Below are 22,193 nucleotides of genomic sequence, written 5' to 3'. Positions count from 1 at the left end.
ATTTCGATAAAAAAAATCACCAAAATGTATAAAGATTATGCACTACCTGTGTGAATAAGTTAAACTTTGTTTAAACTCATATCTCAAACAAACTTCCCAACCATCTCGGTTTAAGACTTTCATCCAAAAACAAACTCACAACATAGACATAACAAATATCCTATTCTCATTTTTAACGGGGTTTTCGAAATGTTGACCCTCAGTAAACCATGTATTTGACGTGTCTCTAGTGGTTTTTCGCTTTGTCGTCTATTGATATTTTGCTAGCAATGACGGGAGTCTCGGTGTTTCTAGCTTTTCTTTTCCTTGCATTGTCGTTTGCTGATGGAGCAGACAGTAAGTGATTTAATTATTGTTCAGATATACTGGAATTTAATGATAATTTCTATAATTATGAGACATATTGAAAGGAGGAGTCTTAGAAAGTGTAAATAGGCCAGCACTGAGCCTCTTTATGTGCTCTTAATTCGTTTATAGATGTTATTACATAATATACAGGAGGGAGGCAAAAGTCAGTGTACATACGTTGGGTTTTACACCACCGCCGTGTTTTATATTTGAGACTTGTTGCTTTGCAGATGACATACTGCTATCTACTCATTCGAGGATTCCGTCACAAAATTTGAATTGCTTGGTTTTAACATATTGCCATAGATCATTAACTATTTTTTTAAATTAATAATTTAGATTCATCAGAAGTTGTTCAGTAGGTTTATTTTTAATTCAATATATTTAAAGAGCGGAATACCAAATGAAACCAGTTATACTTTCGCATTTTAGTTCCTATTTCAGTTGTCGCTAAAGAGATCATGCTTTGTTTATGATTGAAACAATTGGTTTACGTAACCCATCATTTCATTTTATATTCCGCTCTAAGCCTGCCGAGAAAGCACTGTCGTGTGTCAGTATAAGACTAAATTTTGATTTAAGAAATGCTTCAATGTGGGCGGGCATACTAAAACAAACACCTCTGAATTATAATACAGATATATAAAAACATAATGTATTGCTTACATTTCAGAATCTCAATGTCCTGCTTCCCATCCCAACGTTTACTACAACGGACATTACTGTTGTGACTCGAACAAGGAGCAGTTCAGCTATCTACAGGGTAACAAATGTGACGGCAGTGTGATTCAGAGAGACAGTTTGTGCTGTGCGGGAGTGTCCGTACAATGTCCTAGTGGAACTTGTTCTCAAGCAAGTCAGTTATCTTCAATTTTATAATTTGGTCAAATCGTATACTCCATATTTTGATTTCCTTTGATCGAAAAATTCAGGCGAGTAAGTCTGGACTCTGGGCTGACTCAGATCAAGTCTATTACTATCCTACTATTATTAATTTAAGGGTTTCACCAGCTCAACGTAATATAACTATCGCTTCATCTCAGGCGTACTGACGTTAGGTATGCACTACTCATCTGCAGAAAGAGGGGACAGAACCCTCTCAATCAGTGGTCCTGTGGAGGATCTAACACAGAGAAACTTCAACAACATAGCGTCCCGGTATAAAATAGATGGTAACGGAAAATGGGAGTTCTATGACGGACCAAACTTTGGGGGCCGTCTTTTGTTTACAGCTACTGGACCTGTTGAATGGACTCGTATTGAGAATGTGGCATATGCTGCTAAGCACAATGATGCTGTCTCATCTGTGAGACCAGTCAGCGGTTCTACTCCCACCAAGAGTAAGTAATTAATAAGTCACTAAATACGACCAGGTAGCGCAGTTGGTTAGCCAGCTTTGCAATCGTGAGGTTGCGGGTTCAAATCCCACTGCCTGCCTGGTCGTGGGGTGAGTGTCGTTGACATTCAGCTAAGGATCGTGAGTGGTCTATGCAGCCCCCCGGTCTACTCAGCCGAATACTCGAGAAATCGGGTGTGAGGGTTAAATGAGGAGCTGCACATTGCAGCAAAGTCTCGGGCGAAGAAAGTATGGTACACACTACCTTAACCGTCACTGGCTAAAAACAAATCCTTCGGCTTCCTGTAATTGGCTGGTTGCACTTGTGTAACAATATGGCTGTTGGAATACTCCGAAGTAAAATAAGTGTCTAGATAAAAAAAATAAAATTAGAAAATAAATAAAAAAATAAAAAAATTATAAAAAAATGTCTCTAAGACACAGAGTCAGTCACTAATTTTTTTTAAATCTCAACACTTATGTTACTTCGGACATTCCAACAGCCACATTGTTACACAAGTGTGTAACCAGCCAATTACAGGAAGACGAAGGATTCAATTATACATTAGGCCAGTGACGGTTAAGGTACTAAGGTAGTGTGTACCATACTTTCTTCGCCCGAGACTTTGCTGCAATGGGCAGCTCCTCATTTAACCCTCACACCCGATTTCTCGAGTATTTGGCTGAGTGGACCGGGGGGCTGCATAGACCACTCAGGATCCTTAGCTGAGCGTCGACGACGCTCACCCCACGGCTAGTGACAGAGTCGGAAATTGAACCTGGTACCTCAAGCATGATACCAGGCGGATTAACCAACTGAGCCACTAAGCCACTAAGTCACTAAATATGTCACTAAGTCAATAATAAATCACTAATAAGTCACTAAATATGTCACTAAGTCACAGAGTAAGTCACTAATAGGTCACTAAATATGTCACTGAGTCACAGAGTAAGTCACTAATAAGCTTGTCCTACTACTAATACTCGGTACGTATCTCTTTTAATAAATTATTCAACGTATTCCCACGCCCTGAGCAAGATGTAGAACTTAAAGTTCTCTAATAATAATAATAGTAATAGTACATTCCTGAAAATAAGTTGTTATATGTGGTTCACGCTCGGAGATCTAATTTTTTTAAAGAACGTCGGGGACTTCTGCAGTTAAAGGTGAGGGTAAGGATGAGGGTTGTCGGCGACTTCTGGTTAAAGGTGAGGGTGAGGGTGAGGGTTGTCGGAGACCTCTGGTTAAAGGTGAGGGTAAGGGTGAGGGTTGTCGGGGACCTCTGCTTAAAGGTGAGGGTAAGGGTGAGGGTTGTCGGGGACCTCTGCTTAAAGGTGAGGGTAAGGGTGAGGGTTGTCGGGGACTTCTGCTTAAAGGTGAGGGTAAGGGTGAGGGTTGTCGGGGACTTCTGCTTAAAGGTGAGGGTAAGGGTGAGGGTTGTCGGAGACCTCTGGTTAAAGGTGAGGGTAAGGGTGAGGGTTGTCGGGGACCTCTGCTTAAAGGTGAGGGTAAGGGTGAGGGTTGTCGGGGACCTCTGCTTAAAGGTGAGGGTAAGGGTGAGGGTTGTCGGGGACCTCTGGTTAAAGGTGTGGGTAAGGGTGAGGGTTGTCGGGGACCTCTGCTTAAAGGTGAGGGTAAGGGTGAGGGTTGTCGGAGACCTCTGGTTAAAGGTGAGGGTAAGGGTGAGGGTTGTCGGGGACCTCTGGTTAAAGGTGTGGGTAAGGGTGAGGGTTGTCGGGGACCTCTGCTTAAAGGTGAGGGTAAGGGTGAGGGTTGTCGGGGACCTCTGGTTAAAGGTGAGGGTAAGAGTGAGGGTTGTCGGAGACCTCTGGTTAAAGGTGAGGGTAAGGGTGAGGGTTGTCGGGGACCTCTGGTTAAATGTGAGGGTAAGGGTGAGGGTTGCGATGAGGTTGAGGATAAGTGTTTGGTTTACGTATAAGGGTGAGGGTTAGGGTTAGGGTAGTTCACAAACAAGCATGTTTTGATACCGGAACCTTAATTTTTCCAGAAACATGTAAACGAGTAAGTCGTGGTTGTTGGTGGGCGGGTGCAATATCTGGCGGAGTAAGATTCAACTCTGACAACCCGATCGAGGAATGCCAGAAATATGCAGTACAAAAGGAGTACTCCTTCTTTGCTGTCCAGTCCTACACACAATGCGTCACGTCTGGAGATGCCGGAAACACGTACAAGAGATACGGACAGTCAAACAACTGTTATAGCGGGTACGGAAGGGGAGGACCCTCCGCTTATACCGTTTATCAGATTGTTTGTGAAGATCCTCCTAGTGGTAAGCGCTTATAATAAGTTAAATTCCTAGAACTAAAAGAATATTATCTTTTAAAAGAATTGTGTGTATCTTGGCCTTACTTTAATTCCAGGCGGTGATACGGGACCGGACGGTTTCTGCAAGCTACCACCACGTGTGACACGCCGTGCTGTTGCAATATGGACACCCGACATGATGAAACCAGTCACCAAATCATGTGAGTACTGGATATTCATATTTTTAGATAAATGAGCTGTTGTAGTGCATTAATTATGTGATTATGTGATTATAATTAAATGTTTCCACAGCACCTTCAATGAATTATCACTTACAACAATTTGAATTAAATTTTTTTAATCATTCGTTGCGTGAGATTTTCGTTCTGTCCATAAATTAAAAAAGCTTACTACATATTTTTGCTTATGATTGTTTAATGAGACCCAATCTTATTCTTTATACTATGCTAATTTAACATGTTTAGTTCAAATCTATAATTTTCGTAGCGTGTCCGCAAGACTACCCGTACTCCATGTACGGGGGGAGCTGGTGCTGTTACATCAACAATTGGGTCCAATATAAACAGGAGTACGCTAACTCGGTAAGTACGCTAACTCGGTAAGTACGCTAACTCGGTAAGTACGCTAACTCGGTAAGTACGCTAACTCGGTAAGTACCTTTCAGCTCTACAATAAGCACGTACTTTGCAGATGCCACCATTTAACGCAGAATCTGTCATTTTATTGGGCTTCGTAATAAGCTAATAGTCTTATAGTCTGCTATGATTATTTTTGCCACATATTTTGTTGCCCATTCTGTGGAAGATTATCAGATTCTGCCAGTCGGCAGTCTTATATATATATAAACTTTGCCAGTCTTATTGGTTACGTAAGAAATCAGGAAGGACCTTCCATGACGTTAAAGTTTAACTGAGTAGCATTGATTGTTTTAATCATTTGATTTAATTTTAATTATTTCAGAATTATTACAACTGCGATGCGAACATTTGCTGTAGTAAAAGTGGACATGACTTGATAAGATGTCCTCATGACAGTGGTTACGGGTGTCTAAATTCTGCAAGTTCGTTTTTTGATTTGATTCGTCAATCAAAGATGTACTTATTGTCTAATTTTCTTGATAAAGGTAATAATACATGGTCCTAGTCAGTGTGTTTAATGAACAAATTAATTGTCACAATTGAATCACAGTCGAATTAACGACTGCATCTTCCTTTCCAGGCTTCTGGCAACTGCCAACCAACTATAATTCCCTTTACGGCGATACTAAGAATATAGGAACTGTAAGTGTTAGATTTATTGTACAGGGTGTTTCAAAAGTCTTGCAATGATGTTCTTTTTGGATAACTTTTAATCCATTTGTATGAACTTCATTCTGTAAAAATTTATTGGTAGTTCTAAGGTTTAATGCTTTAATGGTGACTTTGTAACTTTGTAGAATTTAACTTTGTCCTTTATGTTACTAAAATAATGTTACCTATCACTGATCGAAAATCAGAAACAGAGACGGGCGAGTCTTGAATTCAAAATTATTCGTTCCTTATATTAGACCACTTTTCTCTATATCAAAAATCGCCTTTTCATTTCAGTCTAACCACGATTTGTACGGGTATGATAACGTTAATGGCATTGATCTTCTGAAAGAGGGAGACTACGTTGTGTTGAACTGTGATAACGAGGTTTTTCTCATATTATCAATATTTATGCGCAATAATACTATCATATTAGTATTAAGCTTTTTGTATTTTAAATTATGCCAATCAAAACTATTCAACATAATTAACTAAAATCAATATGTTTGTATATTCGCACGTTGCTGAACCACCGTGTTTAGACAGTTTTTTTAATAATCAACTCATCAACTAATTAAATAATTGATTAATTAGTTAAAGTTAAACCACCTGCAGTATAAAGCATTCGGCTGTGATGATCCTGATGAGGACTGGTCCAAGGATTGCAGTGATCAGACGGAGGACCTGAAAACTAACGGTGCTAATGTTGATTAAATTAATTAATAAATAGAATTAATTAACAAATAAATTAATGATTAAATTAATTTTTAGATGATGGAGAAATTTGTATTGTTAAATGTATTTTAATGTTGCCAACTTATTGCTTTTGATAGGGCTCACAAAGTTTTAGGAAATTTCAGTTAATATTTACAATATATTTTACAATACGTTTTTACAGAAGTCAACTTCTTCGTCCCCCATCACAAGAGTTTGGAGAATGCAAGAGCTTATTGTCAAAGTCAAGGGGGAAATCTTGCAACCATCAGGTACCCACTATGTTTTGAAAATACCAATCACCATTCATTGAACTATTTCAGCCTGGGTCATTTAATTGTAAATTTGTATAATATTGTGAGTAGATTCAATCGACCTTGAAATTTTCAAAATTATACCGAGTGATTTTAGAAATTGGTTATTGAATTTATTTTTAATCAAGAGGTTCAGGTAATGAAGCCCGTTCAGGTCAAGCCCCCTCATTATTAGGGGTCCCAAGGGATCAGATCATGTCACCAATTTAGATCCGACACAATGTTTATTGTAATGATCATTTTATTTTGAAATCCTTTAAAATCCTTGAAATCCTTGTCACCAATTAGTGACGTATAATTAGTGATGTGATCCATCAGTAGAATTTAACTGACCTAGAAATGGGCTAGATACAGGGTAGAGTTCACATGTCAACTCTGTATATCATAGCTGTGCATTAAGAAGTAAAGGGGGGTTCTCTAGGGACTACCGGTGGGTGATGAATAATTGAGAATCCAACAGGATCTTGTTCTCTTTATTGTGCTGATTCCGGGAAGCATTCGTTTTACGCTCTAATCCTATTAAAAATCGAGATATCGGTCATTGAAAAATGAATAATTATAGGCCTGTCAATGATTGCAGCCCAATTAAGAGCTGATCAGTTGCAGCTACTTGTGCCATATAAGGGATAATTGACTTCAGTTAACTGAAGTCACGTGACCGCCAATCCTATCACGTGACCTTGATTCGTAAATCCTTGGTCACGTGATCACATTCGTAACGTGTCGAATGCTGACTAGGATATCTCGTGACGTCACCAGAGCTCAAGCTTCCTGACCAGGCCTTATATGGAATAATATAGTGTATCAAGTGTAATTGGATCCAATTAAGATGAGCTGCGCAATTATCGCAGCATCTCGATCTGGTATCACCTTTTGAAACTCAGCAGGCAGCTGGGCCAGAGATTTTAAAATAGAAGGATTTTTGTTGATGAAAATCGAAGCGAAAATCATGTAACCCTATGTTTCCGAGGACGCCGAACACGATAAAACTGGTTATAATTATCATACTCAAGGGCAAATTGCTTTAAAATGCATTTGAATGTCGTAGATGTTATTATAAGCTAAGCGCCTGAGCGGCTTATCGGGTGGCACCAGTCTCTCTGCCGAATCTCAGTAATTGTAAACAACGACGCTACTAGTTCTCAACTAATAATCGGGCTTATGAAGGAAAGATCTCAAGTTCAGAAGACGAAAGAAATTTATTCAAATATTTGCTTAAGATTAACGAATACGGATTTCAACCAATATCGAAAAGGACTACCAAGGATTGTATCGAGACTTCTATAAGCGGTATTTCAAGTCTTTATAACGGTTCAAAGCTACTTACGGATAAGTTGACGCTCCTGTTATGAGAATGGTCCCCTTCCGTTGTACATTACTCGTTACCTTCTGCCTCAAATTTAAAGTTAACCTTACCTTTAACCTTAAACTTTTTCCTATCATAATATGTAGTTAATATTACCTTGTATCTTACAATTTGAGTTACCATTAACTTGTACCTTACATTTAAAGTTAACGTTACATTATACCTTATATCTGGAGTTAACGTTACATTATACATTACATATTCTAGAGTTAACATTAGCTTGTGCCTTTATACATCTAAAGTTAACAATTAACATTAACTTGTGCCTTACATTTAGAGTTAATGTTACATTATACCTTATATCTGGAGTTAACGTTACATTATACCTTACATCTAGAGTTAACGTTACATTATACCTTACATCTAGAGCTATAACGTTACATTATACCTTACATCTAGAGCTATAACGTTACATTATACCTTACATCTAGAGTTAACGTTACATTATACCTTACATCTAGAGCTATAACGTTACATTATACCTTTCATCTAGAGTTAACGTTACATTATACCTTACATCTAGAGCTATAACGTTACATTATACCTTTCATCTAGAGTTAACGTTACATTATACCTTACATCTAGAGCTATAACGTTACATTATACCTTACATCTAGAGCTATAACGTTACATTATACCTTACATCTAGAGTTAACGTTACATTATACCTTACATCTAGAGCTATAACGTTACATTATACCTTTCATCTATAGCTATAACGTTACATTATACCTTACATCTAGAGCTATAACGTTACATTATACCTTTCATCTAGAGCTATAACGTTACATTATACCTTTCATCTATAGCTATAACGTTACATTATACCTTACATCTAGAGCTATAACATTACATTATACCTTACATCTAGAGCTATAACGTTACATTATACCTTACATCTAGAGTTAACGTTACATTATACCTTACATCTAGAGCTATAACGTTACATTATACCTTACATCTAGAGCTATAACGTTACATTATACCTTACATCTAGAGTTAACGTTACATTATACCTTACATCTAGAGCTATAACGTTACATTATACCTTACATCTAGAGTTAACGTTACATTATACCTTACATCTAGAGTTAACGTTACATTATACCCTAAGATGAGAAGTACGGACTCGTTTAGGGGGAAAAGTACGTACTTGTACGCAACTTTGAAAAGTCCGACTCATACGACGTACGATTCAGATAGAATTTTTTTGTTTTTGAATTATTATCATCGGGGCCGTTGTAAAATGTAATTGTTAATTGCCGATGTTAGACAAAATATACCGTTCGCGAACAAATTAAACACAGAATTCTTAGGCCAGGCAAGCATTTAAAAGTAAAACAAAAATTCTACTAAATTACTAGACAATTTACTTATTTAAACAGCTTGTTTCTTTTAAAGTTAAACTCTAAGTTAATCGAAGATTGGAATATAGAAACACAAGTTTTTGAAAACGCTCTATATTAGTCCGTAACAAGCGATTTAGAACTCTTCCATCGATTTCTAGAAGAAGAACTTTTCAGTAGAATTTAAAAGTACGTACGATACGAGTAAATTGAAAAGTCCGACTCATTCGTACTTCTCATCTTAGATTATACCTTACATCTAGAGTTAACCTTATATTATACCTTACATCTAGAGCTATAACGTTACATTATACCTTACATCTAGAGTTAACGTTACATTATACCTTACATCTAGAGCTATAACGTTACATTATACCTTACATCTAGAGCTATAACGTTACATTATACCTTACATCTAGAGTTAACGTTACATTATACCTTACATCTAGAGCTATAACGTTACATTATACCTTACATCTAGAGCTATAACGTTACATTATACCTTACATCTAGAGCTATAACGTTACATTATACCTTACATCTAGAGTTAACGTTACATTATACCTTACATCTAGAGCTTTAACGTTACATTATACCTTACATCTAGAGTTAACGTTACATTATACCTTACATCTAGAGTTAACGTTACATTATACCTTACATCTAGAGCTATAACGTTACATTATACCTTACATCTAGAGCTATAACGTTACATTATACCTTACATCTAGAGTTAACGTTACATTATACCTTACATCTAGAGCTATAACGTTACATTATACCTTACATCTAGAGCTATAACGTTACATTATACCTTACATCTAGAGTTAACGTTACATTATACCTTACATCTAGAGCTATAACGTTACATTATACCTTTCATCTAGAGTTAACGTTACATTATACCTTTCATCTATAGCTATAACGTTACATTATACCTTACATCTAGAGCTATAACGTTACATTATACCTTACATCTAGAGCTATAACGTTACATTATACCTTACATCTAGAGCTATAACGTTACATTATACCTTACATCTAGAGCTATAACATTACATTATACCTTACATCTAGAGCTATAACGTTACATTATACCTTTCATCTAGAGCTATAACGTTACATTATACCTTACATCTAGAGTTAACGTTACATTATACCTTACATCTAGAGCTATAACGTTACATTATACCTTACATCTAGAGCTATAACGTTACATTATACCTTTCATCTAGAGTTAACGTTACATTATACCTTACATCTAGAGCTATAACGTTACATTATACCTTACATCTAGAGCTATAACGTTACATTATACCTTACATCTAGAGCTATAACGTTACATTATACCTTTCATCTAGAGTTATAACGTTACATTATACCTTACATCTAGAGCTATAACGTTACATTATACCTTACATCTAGAGCTATAACGTTACATTATACCTTACATCTAGAGTTAACGTTACATTATACCTTACATCTAGAGCTATAACGTTACATTATACCTTACATCTAGAGTTAACGTTACATTATACCTTACATCTAGAGCTATAACGTTACATTATACCTTACATCTAGAGTTAACGTTACATTATACCTTACATCTAGAGCTATAACGTTACATTATACCTTACATCTAGAGTTAACGTTACATTATACCTTACATCTAGAGTTAACGTTACATTATACCTTTCATCTAGAGTTAACGTTACATTATACCTTTCATCTAGAGTTAACGTTACATTATACCTTTCATCTAGAGCTATAACGTTACATTATACCTTACATCTAGAGCTATAACGTTACATTATACCTTACATCTAGAGTTAACGTTACATTATACCTTACATCTAGAGCTATAACGTTACATTATACCTTACATCTAGAGTTAACGTTACATTATACCTTACATCTAGAGCTATAACGTTACATTATACCTTACATCTAGAGCTATAACGTTACATTATACCTTACATCTAGAGTTAACGTTACATTATACCTTTCATCTAGAGTTATAACGTTACATTATACCTTACATCTAGAGTTAACGTTACATTATACCTTACATCTAGAGTTAACGTTACATTATACCTTACATCTAGAGTTATAACGTTACATTATACCTTACATCTAGAGCTATAACGTTACATTATACCTTACATCTAGAGCTATAACGTTACATTATACCTTACATCTAGAGTTAACGTTACATTATACCTTTCATCTAGAGTTATAACGTTACATTATACCTTACATCTAGAGCTATAACGTTACATTATACCTTACATCTAGAGTTAACGTTACATTATACCTTACATCTAGAGCTATAACGTTACATTATACCTTACATCTAGAGCTATAACGTTACATTATACCTTACATCTAGAGCTATAACGTTACATTATACCTTTCATCTAGAGCTATAACGTTACATTATACCTTACATCTAGAGTTAACGTTACATTATACCTTTCATCTAGAGTTATAACGTTACATTATACCTTACATCTAGAGCTATAACGTTACATTATACCTTACATCTAGAGCTATAACGTTACATTATACCTTACATCTAGAGTTAACGTTACATTATACCTTTCATCTAGAGTTATAACGTTACATTATACCTTACATCTAGAGCTATAACGTTACATTATACCTTACATCTAGAGCTATAACGTTACATTATACCTTACATCTAGAGCTATAACGTTACATTATACCTTACATCTAGAACTATAACGTTACATTATACCTTACATCTAGAGCTATAACGTTACATTATACCTTACGTATAGAGTTAACGTTACATTATACCTTACATCTAGAGTTAACGTTACATTATACCTTACATCTAGAGTTAACGTTACATTATACCTTTCATCTAGAGTTATAACGTTACATTATACCTTACATCTAGAGTTATAACGTTACATTATACCTTACATCTAGAGCTATAACGTTACATTATACCTTACATCTAGAGCTATAACGTTACATTATACCTTACATCTAGAGCTATAACGTTACATTATACCTTTCATCTAGAGCTATAACGTTACATTATACCTTACATCTAGAGCTATAACGTTACATTATACCTTACATCTAGAGTTAACGTTACATTATACCTTACATCTAGAGTTAACGTTACATTATACCTTACATCTAGAGTTATAACATTACATTATACCTTACATCTAGAGTTAACGTTACATTATACCTTACATCTAGAGCTATAACGTTACATTATACCTTACATCTAGAGCTATAACGTTACATTATACCTTTCATCTAGAGCTATAACGTTACATTATACCTTACTTCTAGAGTTAACGTTACATTATACCTTTCATCTAGAGTTATAACGTTACATTATACCTTACATCTAGAGCTATAACGTTACATTATACCTTACATCTAGAGCTATAACGTTACATTATACCTTACATCTAGAGTTAACGTTACATTATACCTTTCATCTAGAGTTATAACGTTACATTATACCTTACATCTAGAGCTATAACGTTACATTATACCTTACATCTAAAGCTATAACGTTACATTATACCTTACATCTAGAGCTATAACGTTACATTATACCTTACATCTAGAGCTAACGTTACATTATACCTTTCATCTAGAGCTATAACGTTACATTATACCTTACATCTAGAGCTATAACATTACATTATACCTTACATCTAGAGCTATAACATTACATTATACCTTACATCTAGAGCTATAACGTTACATTATACCTTACATCTAGAGCTATAACGTTACATTATACCTTACATCTAGAGCTATAACGTTACATTATACCTTACATCTAGAGTTAACGTTACATTATACCTTACATCTAGAGTTATAACGTTACATTATACCTTACATCTAGAGCTATAACGTTACATTATACCTTACATCTAGAGCTATAACGTTACATTATACCTTACATCTAGAGTTAACGTTACATTATACCTTACATCTAGAGTTATAACGTTACATTATACCTTACATCTAGAGCTATAACGTTACATTATACCTTACATCTAGAGCTATAACGTTACATTATACCTTACATCTAGAGTTAACGTTACATTATACCTTACATCTAGAGTTATAACGTTACATTATACCTTACATCTAGAGCTATAACGTTACATTATACCTTACATCTAGAGCTATAACGTTACATTATACCTTACATCTAGAGCTATAACGTTACATTATACCTTACATCTAGAGTTAACGTTACATTATACCTTACATCTAGAGCTATAACGTTACATTATAAATCAAGAGGCTTGCATATAATGAACATATTGACACGGGTGCAGAGTTGAGTCTGTACGGAACCTAGTAGTTTCAGATCCTTGTTTAACTTGCCGTACAGCAAGGTCATCCACTACTTTAGCCCGGCGAGGCACATAACTCCCTTATGCCTTACATCTAGAGTTAACGTTACATTATACCTTACATCTAGAGCTATAACGTTACATTATACCTTTCATCTAGAGTTAACGTTACATTATACCTTACATCTAGAGCGATAACGTTACATTATACCTTACATCTAGAGCTATAACGTTACATTATACCTTACATCTAGAGTTATAACGTTACATTATACCTTACATCTAGAGCTATAACGTTACATTATACCTTACATCTAGAGCTATAACGTTACATTATACCTTACATCTAGAGCTATAACGTTACATTATACCTTACATCTAGAGTTAACGTTACATTATACCTTACATCTAGAGCTATAACGTTACATTATACCTTTCATCTAGAGCTATAACGTTACATTATACCTTACATCTAGAGCTATAACGTTACATTATACCTTACATCTAGAGTTAACGTTACATTATACCTTACATCTAGAGCTATAACGTTACATTATACCTTACATCTAGAGCTATAACGTTACATTATACCTTACATCTAGAGCTATAACGTTACATTATACCTTACATCTAGAGTTAACGTTACATTATACCTTACATCTAGAGCTATAACGTTACATTATACCTTTCATCTAGAGCTATAACGTTACATTATACCTTACATCTAGAGTTAACGTTACATTATACCTTACATCTAGAGCTATAACGTTACATTATACCTTACATCTAGAGCTATAACGTTACATTATACCTTTCATCTAGAGTTAACGTTACATTATACCTTACATCTAGAGCTATAACGTTACATTCTACCTTACATCTAGAGCTATAACGTTACATTATACCTTACATCTAGAGCTATAACGTTACATTATAAATCAAGAGGCTTGCATATAATGAACATATTGACACGGGTGCAGAGTTGAGTCTGTACGGAACCTAGTAGTTTCAGATCCTTGTTTAACTTGCCGTACAGCAAGGTCATCCACTACTTTAGCCCGGCGAGGCACATAACTCCCTTATGCCTTACATCTAGAGTTAACGTTACATTATACCTTACATCTAGAGCTATAACGTTACATTATACCTTTCATCTAGAGTTAACGTTACATTATACCTTACATCTAGAGCTATAACGTTACATTATACCTTACATCTAGAGTTAACGTTACATTATACCTTACATCTAGAGTTATAACGTTACATTATACCTTACATCTAGAGTTAACGTTACATTATACCTTACATCTAGAGTTATAACGTTACATTATACCTTACATCTAGAGTTAACGTTACATTATACCTTTCATCTAGAGTTAACGTTACATTATACCTTACATCTAGAGCTATAACGTTACATTATACCTTACATCTAGAGCTATAACGTTACATTATACCTTACATCTAGAGCTATAACGTTACATTATACCTTACATCTAGAGCTATAACGTTACATTATACCTTACATCTAGAGCTATAACGTTACATTATACCTTACATCTAGAGCTATAACGTTACATTATACCTTACATCTAGAGCTATAACGTTACATTATACCTTACATCTAGAGTTAACGTTACATTATACCTTACATCTAGAGCTATAACGTTACATTATACCTTTCATCTAGAGTTAACGTTACATTATACCTTACATCTAGAGTTATAACGTTACATTATACCTTACATCTAGAGTTAACGTTACATTATACCTTACATCTAGAGTTAACGTTACATTATATCTTACATCTAGATAAGGATCCAGTTAGTGACGAGCTATGAAGTAATCATTCGACCTCATTAATACTGATCCTGTCAGTTACGAACTATGGTCTATGAAGTTATTATTCGACCTCTTTGATGCTGATTCTGTCAGCGAAGAGTTATGAAGAAATTAATGAAGACCTCGTTGATATCCTCGTTCAACAAATGTAATGTTAACTCACGAATCACGATGTAAGGTATAATGTAACGTTAACGGTATAATGTAACGTTAACTCTAGATGTACGGTATAATGTAATGTTAACTCTAGATGTAATGTATAATGGAACGTTAACTCCATATATAAGGTATAATGTAACATTATAACTCTAGATTTTAAGGCACAAGTAAATGGTAACTCAAATTGTTAGATACAAGGTAATATTAACTACATATGCTAAGTAAAAGGTAAGGTTAACTCTAATTGTAAGATACAAGGTAATATTAACTACATATGCTAAGTAAAAGGTAAGGTTAACTTTAAATTTGAGGCAAAAGGCAATGAGTAGTGTACAACGGAAGGGGACCATTCTCATGAAGGAGCGTCAACTTATCCGTAAGTAGCCCTAGCACAATCCTTAAATACCGTTAGTTCATCCTTAAACCGTTATAAAGACTTGAAATACCGCTTATAGAAGTCCCGATACAATCCTTGGTAGTCCTTTTCGATATTGGTTGAAATCCGTATTCGTTAATCTTAAGCAAATATTTGAATAAATTTCTTTCGTCTTCTGAACTTGAGATCTTTCCTTCATAAGCCCGATTATTAGCTGAGAACTAGTAGCGTCGTTGTTTACAATTACTGAGATTCGGCAGAGAGACTGGTGCCACCCGATAAGCCGCTCAGGCGCTTAGCTTATAATAACATCTACGACATTCAAATGCATTTTAAAGCAATTTGCCCTTGAGTATGATAATTATAACCAGTTTTATCGTGTTCGGCGTCCTCGGAAACATAGGGTTACATGATTTTCGCTTCGATTTTCATCAACAAAAATCCTTCTATTTTAAAATCTCTGGCCCAGCTGCCTGCTGAGTTTCAAAAGGTGATACCAGATCGAGATGCTGCGATAATTGCGCAGCTCATCTTAATTGGATCCAATTACACTTGATACACTATATTATTCCATATAAGGCCTGGTCAGGAAGCTTGAGCTCTGGTGACGTCACGAGATATCCTAGTCAGCATTCGACACGTTACGAATGTGATCACGTGACCAAGGATTTACGAATCAAGGTCACGTGATAGGATTGGCGGTCACGTGACTTCAGTTAACTGAAGTCAATTATCCCTTATATGGCACAAGTAGCTGCAACTGATCAGCTCTTAATTGGGCTGCAATCATTGACAGGCCTATAATTATTCATTTTTCAATGACCGATATCTCGATTTTTAATAGGATTAGAGCGTAAAACGAATGCTTCCCGGAATCAGCATAATAGTAGAGGCTCTTACGGGCAAAAAGACTTGTTTTCTGCTACGAGTTTAGAGACCTAACCGCTAATTGGACACAATAGTATGATGTCTAAGGATTGATAATATGTTAAGAAGTATAAATTTGGCCTTATTAGTCACGTGCTATACCAATGCGCGTTTTAAACTTTGACAGTCTATTACTCTAAGGCAAATAGAGTAATTATATTCATATTTTGTCAGCAATAAGATCACATTATTTTCTATTTGGTGTGAAAATATGAGCTAGAACGGACATAATCTCGCTGAGTTATAGCTGTTTGAAATTTATGATGAACGCGCGGGTGCCAATTGATAACAACTAAATGCTTTTGCGCGTAGTGCGCGTCGAAAATTTGGCAAAAACGCTTGCGGAGTGACAATATTCAAACTTCGATAAAGTATATGAAATGGGTACTTTTCGGAAAGGAAAAATTTAGGCAAACACGATGTGACTATTTTTGGATTGATTTAATACAACTGCCAAAAATTATTCAAACTTCAAGCAAAAAAGTCAAAATTTTTACCAGTTTTTTGGATTTTTACCCCCAAAAAAATAGAGGGATTTTAAAAATTTTTATATCATCTTGTGCGGCTGTGTTTTAGCTATCTCCATGCAAGTTTTGCCGACATGCCAACAAAATTAACTTGTTCAAAATATCAAAAAACATGGTTTTTTGGCCTATTTTTTGCCCAAAAATCGGTTTTTTGCAATTTTACCCCCAAAAAGTCAGTCCAATCATCTTAAAACCACTTTTAATCGATTCTACGGTCAAAAATACGTCTAGTAAGGTGTATCTGGGGTCCCTAGCGTATCGAGCAGACAATGCCCGTAAGAGCTTCTACTATAATAAAGAGAACAAGATCCTGTTGGATTCTCAATTATTCATCACCCACCGGTAGTCCCTAGGGGTTCTCGTATCTATAGGGATCGAGTATTAGCAATGAGGCCCTCCCCGGGTTCATTCCTCTCGCATTTGCTGTTAATTTGCAGAGTCATTGTTAATCTGGAAATGGCCCCGCCCTTACTTGGTGTAGCTCCCCCTCCCCCCAAATTAAACCCCAGAAATGAAGGTGATGGTGTCGTGAAAAAAATGAGTTTATATAATGGCAATAACACAGAAAAAAAGGGGACAAAAAAAGAAACACGGAAAACGATCGTAAAAAATAATTTCTACAATAATACAGCCTGTTTGTACTACAACCTACATTGGCCCCGCCCTTATTATAACAGTTATTATCGGGATAATAGTAATACCAATTATCGAAGTGACGAGGTAACAAGGTGAAAAACACACTGTATCTAGGAAACATGAGTGAACGCGTCGCAAGGAGAAGTTGTGACAGTTTACCCGAAAATGTAGCAGATAGAAGATCAGAAAATCTAGAACAAAATAAAAATGATAACAACTATATCATAATGTTCATACTTTTATAGGAACCAGTTATACACCGAGCAAAAGTTTTTTAATTTGTTTATTGGCATAGCCTTTATAAAGATTTTTTTAAACTTTTGAATAATGAATAAATGTACTGTACAAAAATTCAGGACGAGTCAAACAGACCCTGATAAAATACCTATAAAACATATTAAATAGGTGAAGGTGATAAAGAACTCACGTGAAGAAAAAAACTGGTCTCTCGAATTCGGTATTATACAGGTGTTATAATGAGAGGGGGTATTTTATAAATAATGAGTTACCTTAACTGGAAAACGACTGCATGTGGCAAGAATTTCATTAATAAATTCAATAGAATCAAGCTGACGGATACAATATTATAAAACTAGCGGATACAATAATATGAGGAGATACGTACGCTGGATAACAAATGAAAAAGTTTAAAAGGAGCCCTTATATAAGCCCTACCGCGTAGCTCCCACACCACAGAACCGGCCGTGAACCACTACTTGGAGAATAGGCAGACGCTGCATAATTTCTATGCGTGAGTTAAGTGTTAAAATATGAAGGTGTCTCTCGGAGATCGTACGAGATAATACAATACAATACAGAGAAAACACGCTAGAATTATATATTGAAAGTTTAATCAACTAATAAATAAATAAACGATTTAACAGTTACGATTAAACGATTTAACAGTTACGATTACGCGATTTAACAGTTACGACGTCACTTATTGGTGACATGATATGATCTCCGTCGACTCCGTGGGACCCATAATAATGAAGGGGCTTGGCCGTCGGTATCACAGGTAATCACTGTTGATAATCTCATTAGATCAGAGGTGGATAACCTGCTAGCTGTTAAAGTTATGCTCATGAGAGGAGCCAGCCAACAATGTGCTTTTATAGGTAAGTACTACTTAGACTCCTTAGACTCCTTAGACTCCTTAGACTCCTTAGACTCCTTAGACTCCTTAGACTCCTTAGACTCCTTAGACTCCTTAGACTCCTTAGACTCCTTAGACTCCTTAGACTCCTTAGACTCCTTAGACTCCTTAGACTCCTTAGACTCCTTAGACTCCTTAGACTCCTTAGACTCCTTAGACTCCTTAGACTCCTTAGACTCCTTAGACTCCTTAGACTCCTTAGACTCCTTAGACTCCTTAGACTCCTTAGACTCCTTAGACTCCTTAGACTCCTTAGACTCCTTAGACTCCTTAGACTCCTTAGACTCCTTAGACTCCTTAGACTCCTTAGACTCCTTAGACTCCTTAGACTCCTTAGACTCCTTAGACTCCTTAGACTCCTTAGACTCCTTAGACTCCTTAGACTCCTTAGACTCCTTAGACTCCTTAGACTCCTTAGACTCCTTAGACTCCTTAGACTCCTTAGACTCCTTAGACTCCTTAGACTCCTTAGACTCCTTAGAGTACTTTTTTAGTTCATTTGCGATGCAAAGTTAAATTGTTCATTAAATTTATCTGCAGCTTTTATCATTCCACAGCTCTAATTATGTGAGCGTAATTTTCATACGAAGATACGAGAACATTGTTTCTTATTCACCATGGTTCTGTATCGAGGCTTCACTTTTTTTTTGAAATTCAGTAATAGCGTCAAACCTTACATAATCTCTACACATCTGTTTATATTATTTAGGATTTACTGATGAGGCGATTAGCGGTATTTGGAAGTGGATGAACGGTAAAGATGTGACCTACACTAACTGGGCTTATCACAAAACAAGTAACTATTGACTGTACTTTTTAGGTCCAATCTATATAAGGGTCAAGGTCTTAACGTGTTTAATTCGAGTAATCTTATTAATTAATAATTAGACTAATTACATCAAGAATCTACAGTTAAAGTATAAACGTATACAACAACAATTTCCAGGCAAGGGTTGGGACCAGCCTAATGATGGTTTTGGGTACGGTGAAGAGGACTACACTGTGATGTGCCGATACCCCGACAGCAATCAGAACCTCAAAAACGAGTTTAAGTGGTTTGACGTCGGGCCTCCTCGGAATTATTTCCAAAACGACAAGGTCAATTTCGAGTTGGCGTACTCTTTCTGTACAGTTTCTGCTAATTTTAGTAAGTAAAGGTTTTTATTAGTTTGCACATTAATCCAGTAGTACAATGTTTAAATTTATAAAATAAGCTGTCCGTGAAAATGATTCCCTCTTTTCTGATTTCTTATCATCTTTTTACAGTTAAACCCTTCGTGCCACTGATTGAACAACTATTAGGCAAAATTACCAATTTAAACTAAGACATTCATTTTAATTTAGTTATTTTATCGGATATGCTTTAAAATAAAAATTTGTCTTAAAGCCTGTTAGTACTAGCGGCAATGCATGGCTGTATTTTAATGAGGTGAAATAAGGTTTTATAGAACAGCTTCTCCAATTAATTAGCCAATTAACAAGCTAATTAAATAATTGTTCAGAGGGAACGGAGAAGGGATGTCCACGGCCACTAAGACCTTGTGGAGGAGTATACGTTAAAAGATCCAACACAAAGATCATTGCACATGGGAAATATCACAACATAGAGTGCTATACAGGATACAGGTGAAATAACGGCATAATAACCGTGTAGACTGTTTACTTGTTTATCAACTGAATAAAAACACTCATGAGGTTATACTTATAATTTTTGTTTGACATCGAAACGTAACTCTCTTCATTTTACAGATTACTAATTATGTTTGTTGTACTATAGTCCTTATTCAGGGGGTTTGTGAAACTTTATCGAGATGGCAGTCGACCAACAAACTTCGACCCGCGACCGAACTTTTGAGGGGTCTCGGACTCCGGACGCCCATTGGTGCCCGCGGCACAGCCAAGCCCATATTTTGTCCAATTTTGGCTAAATTGTGCATCACCTTCAGAGTTAGAGGGGTTCAGTTGCTAGTTTATAATAATAACTATAGTGTCAACAAACATAATTTCCTATTAGTGTTATCTTGCAGACATATAAGTGGCTATGGTTTCTGGTAGTTACCGCCCTAATTCACCACAAAAGGGATTCCTTTGGGAATTATATCTTCAATTATATCTTTAATTACGTTGGCTTCACCGCAGGATGATAGGAGAAGGAAAGATTAGTTGCCACAATGGAGTTGCATCCCGTATACCACAGTGCATCCAGGTAGCTATTATCATCATATTCAATAGGATTATCTATAATCTGTGTCACCAAACTAAACCAATAAGTAATTTTAGATTATTATATTTTTCTATATTTGTATAATAACTTAATAAGTATATTGACGTAGTGGATGGTTGAGGGGGTTTTAAGCACAGGTCACTCTCAAATCCTAAAGATAAGCAGTGGCCTTCGGCACTTCAAACCTCTTCAAACCTCCCCTGATTTATTTATTATTGATATTGTTTGATTGTGCCGTAGAAATAAATATTTGTTTTATTATATTTGTTTTATTAATAACAGATAGAATGATCATGTATCTTATATTACAGTGCAATATGCTTCTGGAGGGATCTTATAGGTGATGAGACATGATCTTTAGTTTTATAAGCCTCCAAATAACATGTGTTAATAATCTCCAGGTGAATATACAGTACGGGACGGGCCTTCAGCTAGAAGAAGGAGATGATGACGTTCCCAGAACATTCTCATTCGATGACTACGACGCAGCGGCAGACATGAGGGTCAGAAAGACGAAGGATTGTTTTGGTGATAGTGATAAAGATGAACCAATTACCGATATCGTTATGTATTACACCACTACTGAAGATGGTGTAGGTGATTCTGGTGGTTCTGATGATGAGGGTGATTCCATTCCGAGAGGCTTTTTTGATGACTAAATAATTACTTTTAAAGAAATTTGGCATGGTGGTGACTCTAAATGTACATAATATTATTCTCATTTAATGAGATATAAAGATATAATTATACATTACCGCAACAATTATGTTCAATTTCTTCCGTTTGATTGTATTTAAGTATTTAATTTAAAGAGGAAATCGTAATTTGTACATCAATTAATATTCATTAATCCAGAGACACGTGTAAATGGATTTGATGAGCAATGGTTAATTACTAGAGTAATGGTTACAAAATGCACACATGGTGGTTAGTGGAATGGTGTGTTATCAGTCACATGATATCCTGCATTCTCTTCCAGATGCAG

The 22,193-nt window shown here is 35.7% G+C and overlaps 1 protein-coding gene across 1 annotated transcript; it reads left to right on the top strand.

Annotated features, from left to right (window-relative positions):
- The first annotated feature begins 203 nt into the window (after nucleotides 1-203).
- LOC134821881 (uncharacterized) lies at nucleotides 204-22,015 on the top strand. The gene is made up of 17 exons (XM_063832689.1): nucleotides 204-336; nucleotides 1,022-1,204; nucleotides 1,392-1,688; nucleotides 3,694-3,975; nucleotides 4,067-4,171; nucleotides 4,458-4,552; nucleotides 4,932-5,031; nucleotides 5,190-5,251; nucleotides 5,558-5,647; nucleotides 5,876-5,957; nucleotides 6,159-6,246; nucleotides 18,873-18,946; nucleotides 19,694-19,780; nucleotides 19,931-20,131; nucleotides 20,487-20,610; nucleotides 21,124-21,190; nucleotides 21,610-22,015. The coding sequence occupies exons 1-17, from the start codon at nucleotides 270-272 to the stop codon at nucleotides 21,865-21,867; spliced, it is 2,262 nt and encodes a 753-aa protein (XP_063688759.1). The 5' UTR covers nucleotides 204-269; the 3' UTR covers nucleotides 21,868-22,015.
- The last annotated feature ends 178 nt before the right edge of the window (nucleotides 22,016-22,193 follow it).

This window comes from Bolinopsis microptera, chromosome 10 (genome assembly GCF_026151205.1).
Source record: "Bolinopsis microptera isolate Bmic1 chromosome 10, MBARI_Bmic_1.0, whole genome shotgun sequence".
Classification (NCBI taxonomy): domain Eukaryota; kingdom Metazoa; phylum Ctenophora; class Tentaculata; order Lobata; family Bolinopsidae; genus Bolinopsis; species Bolinopsis microptera.
This window is presented reverse-complemented; position numbering and strand designations above follow the sequence as displayed.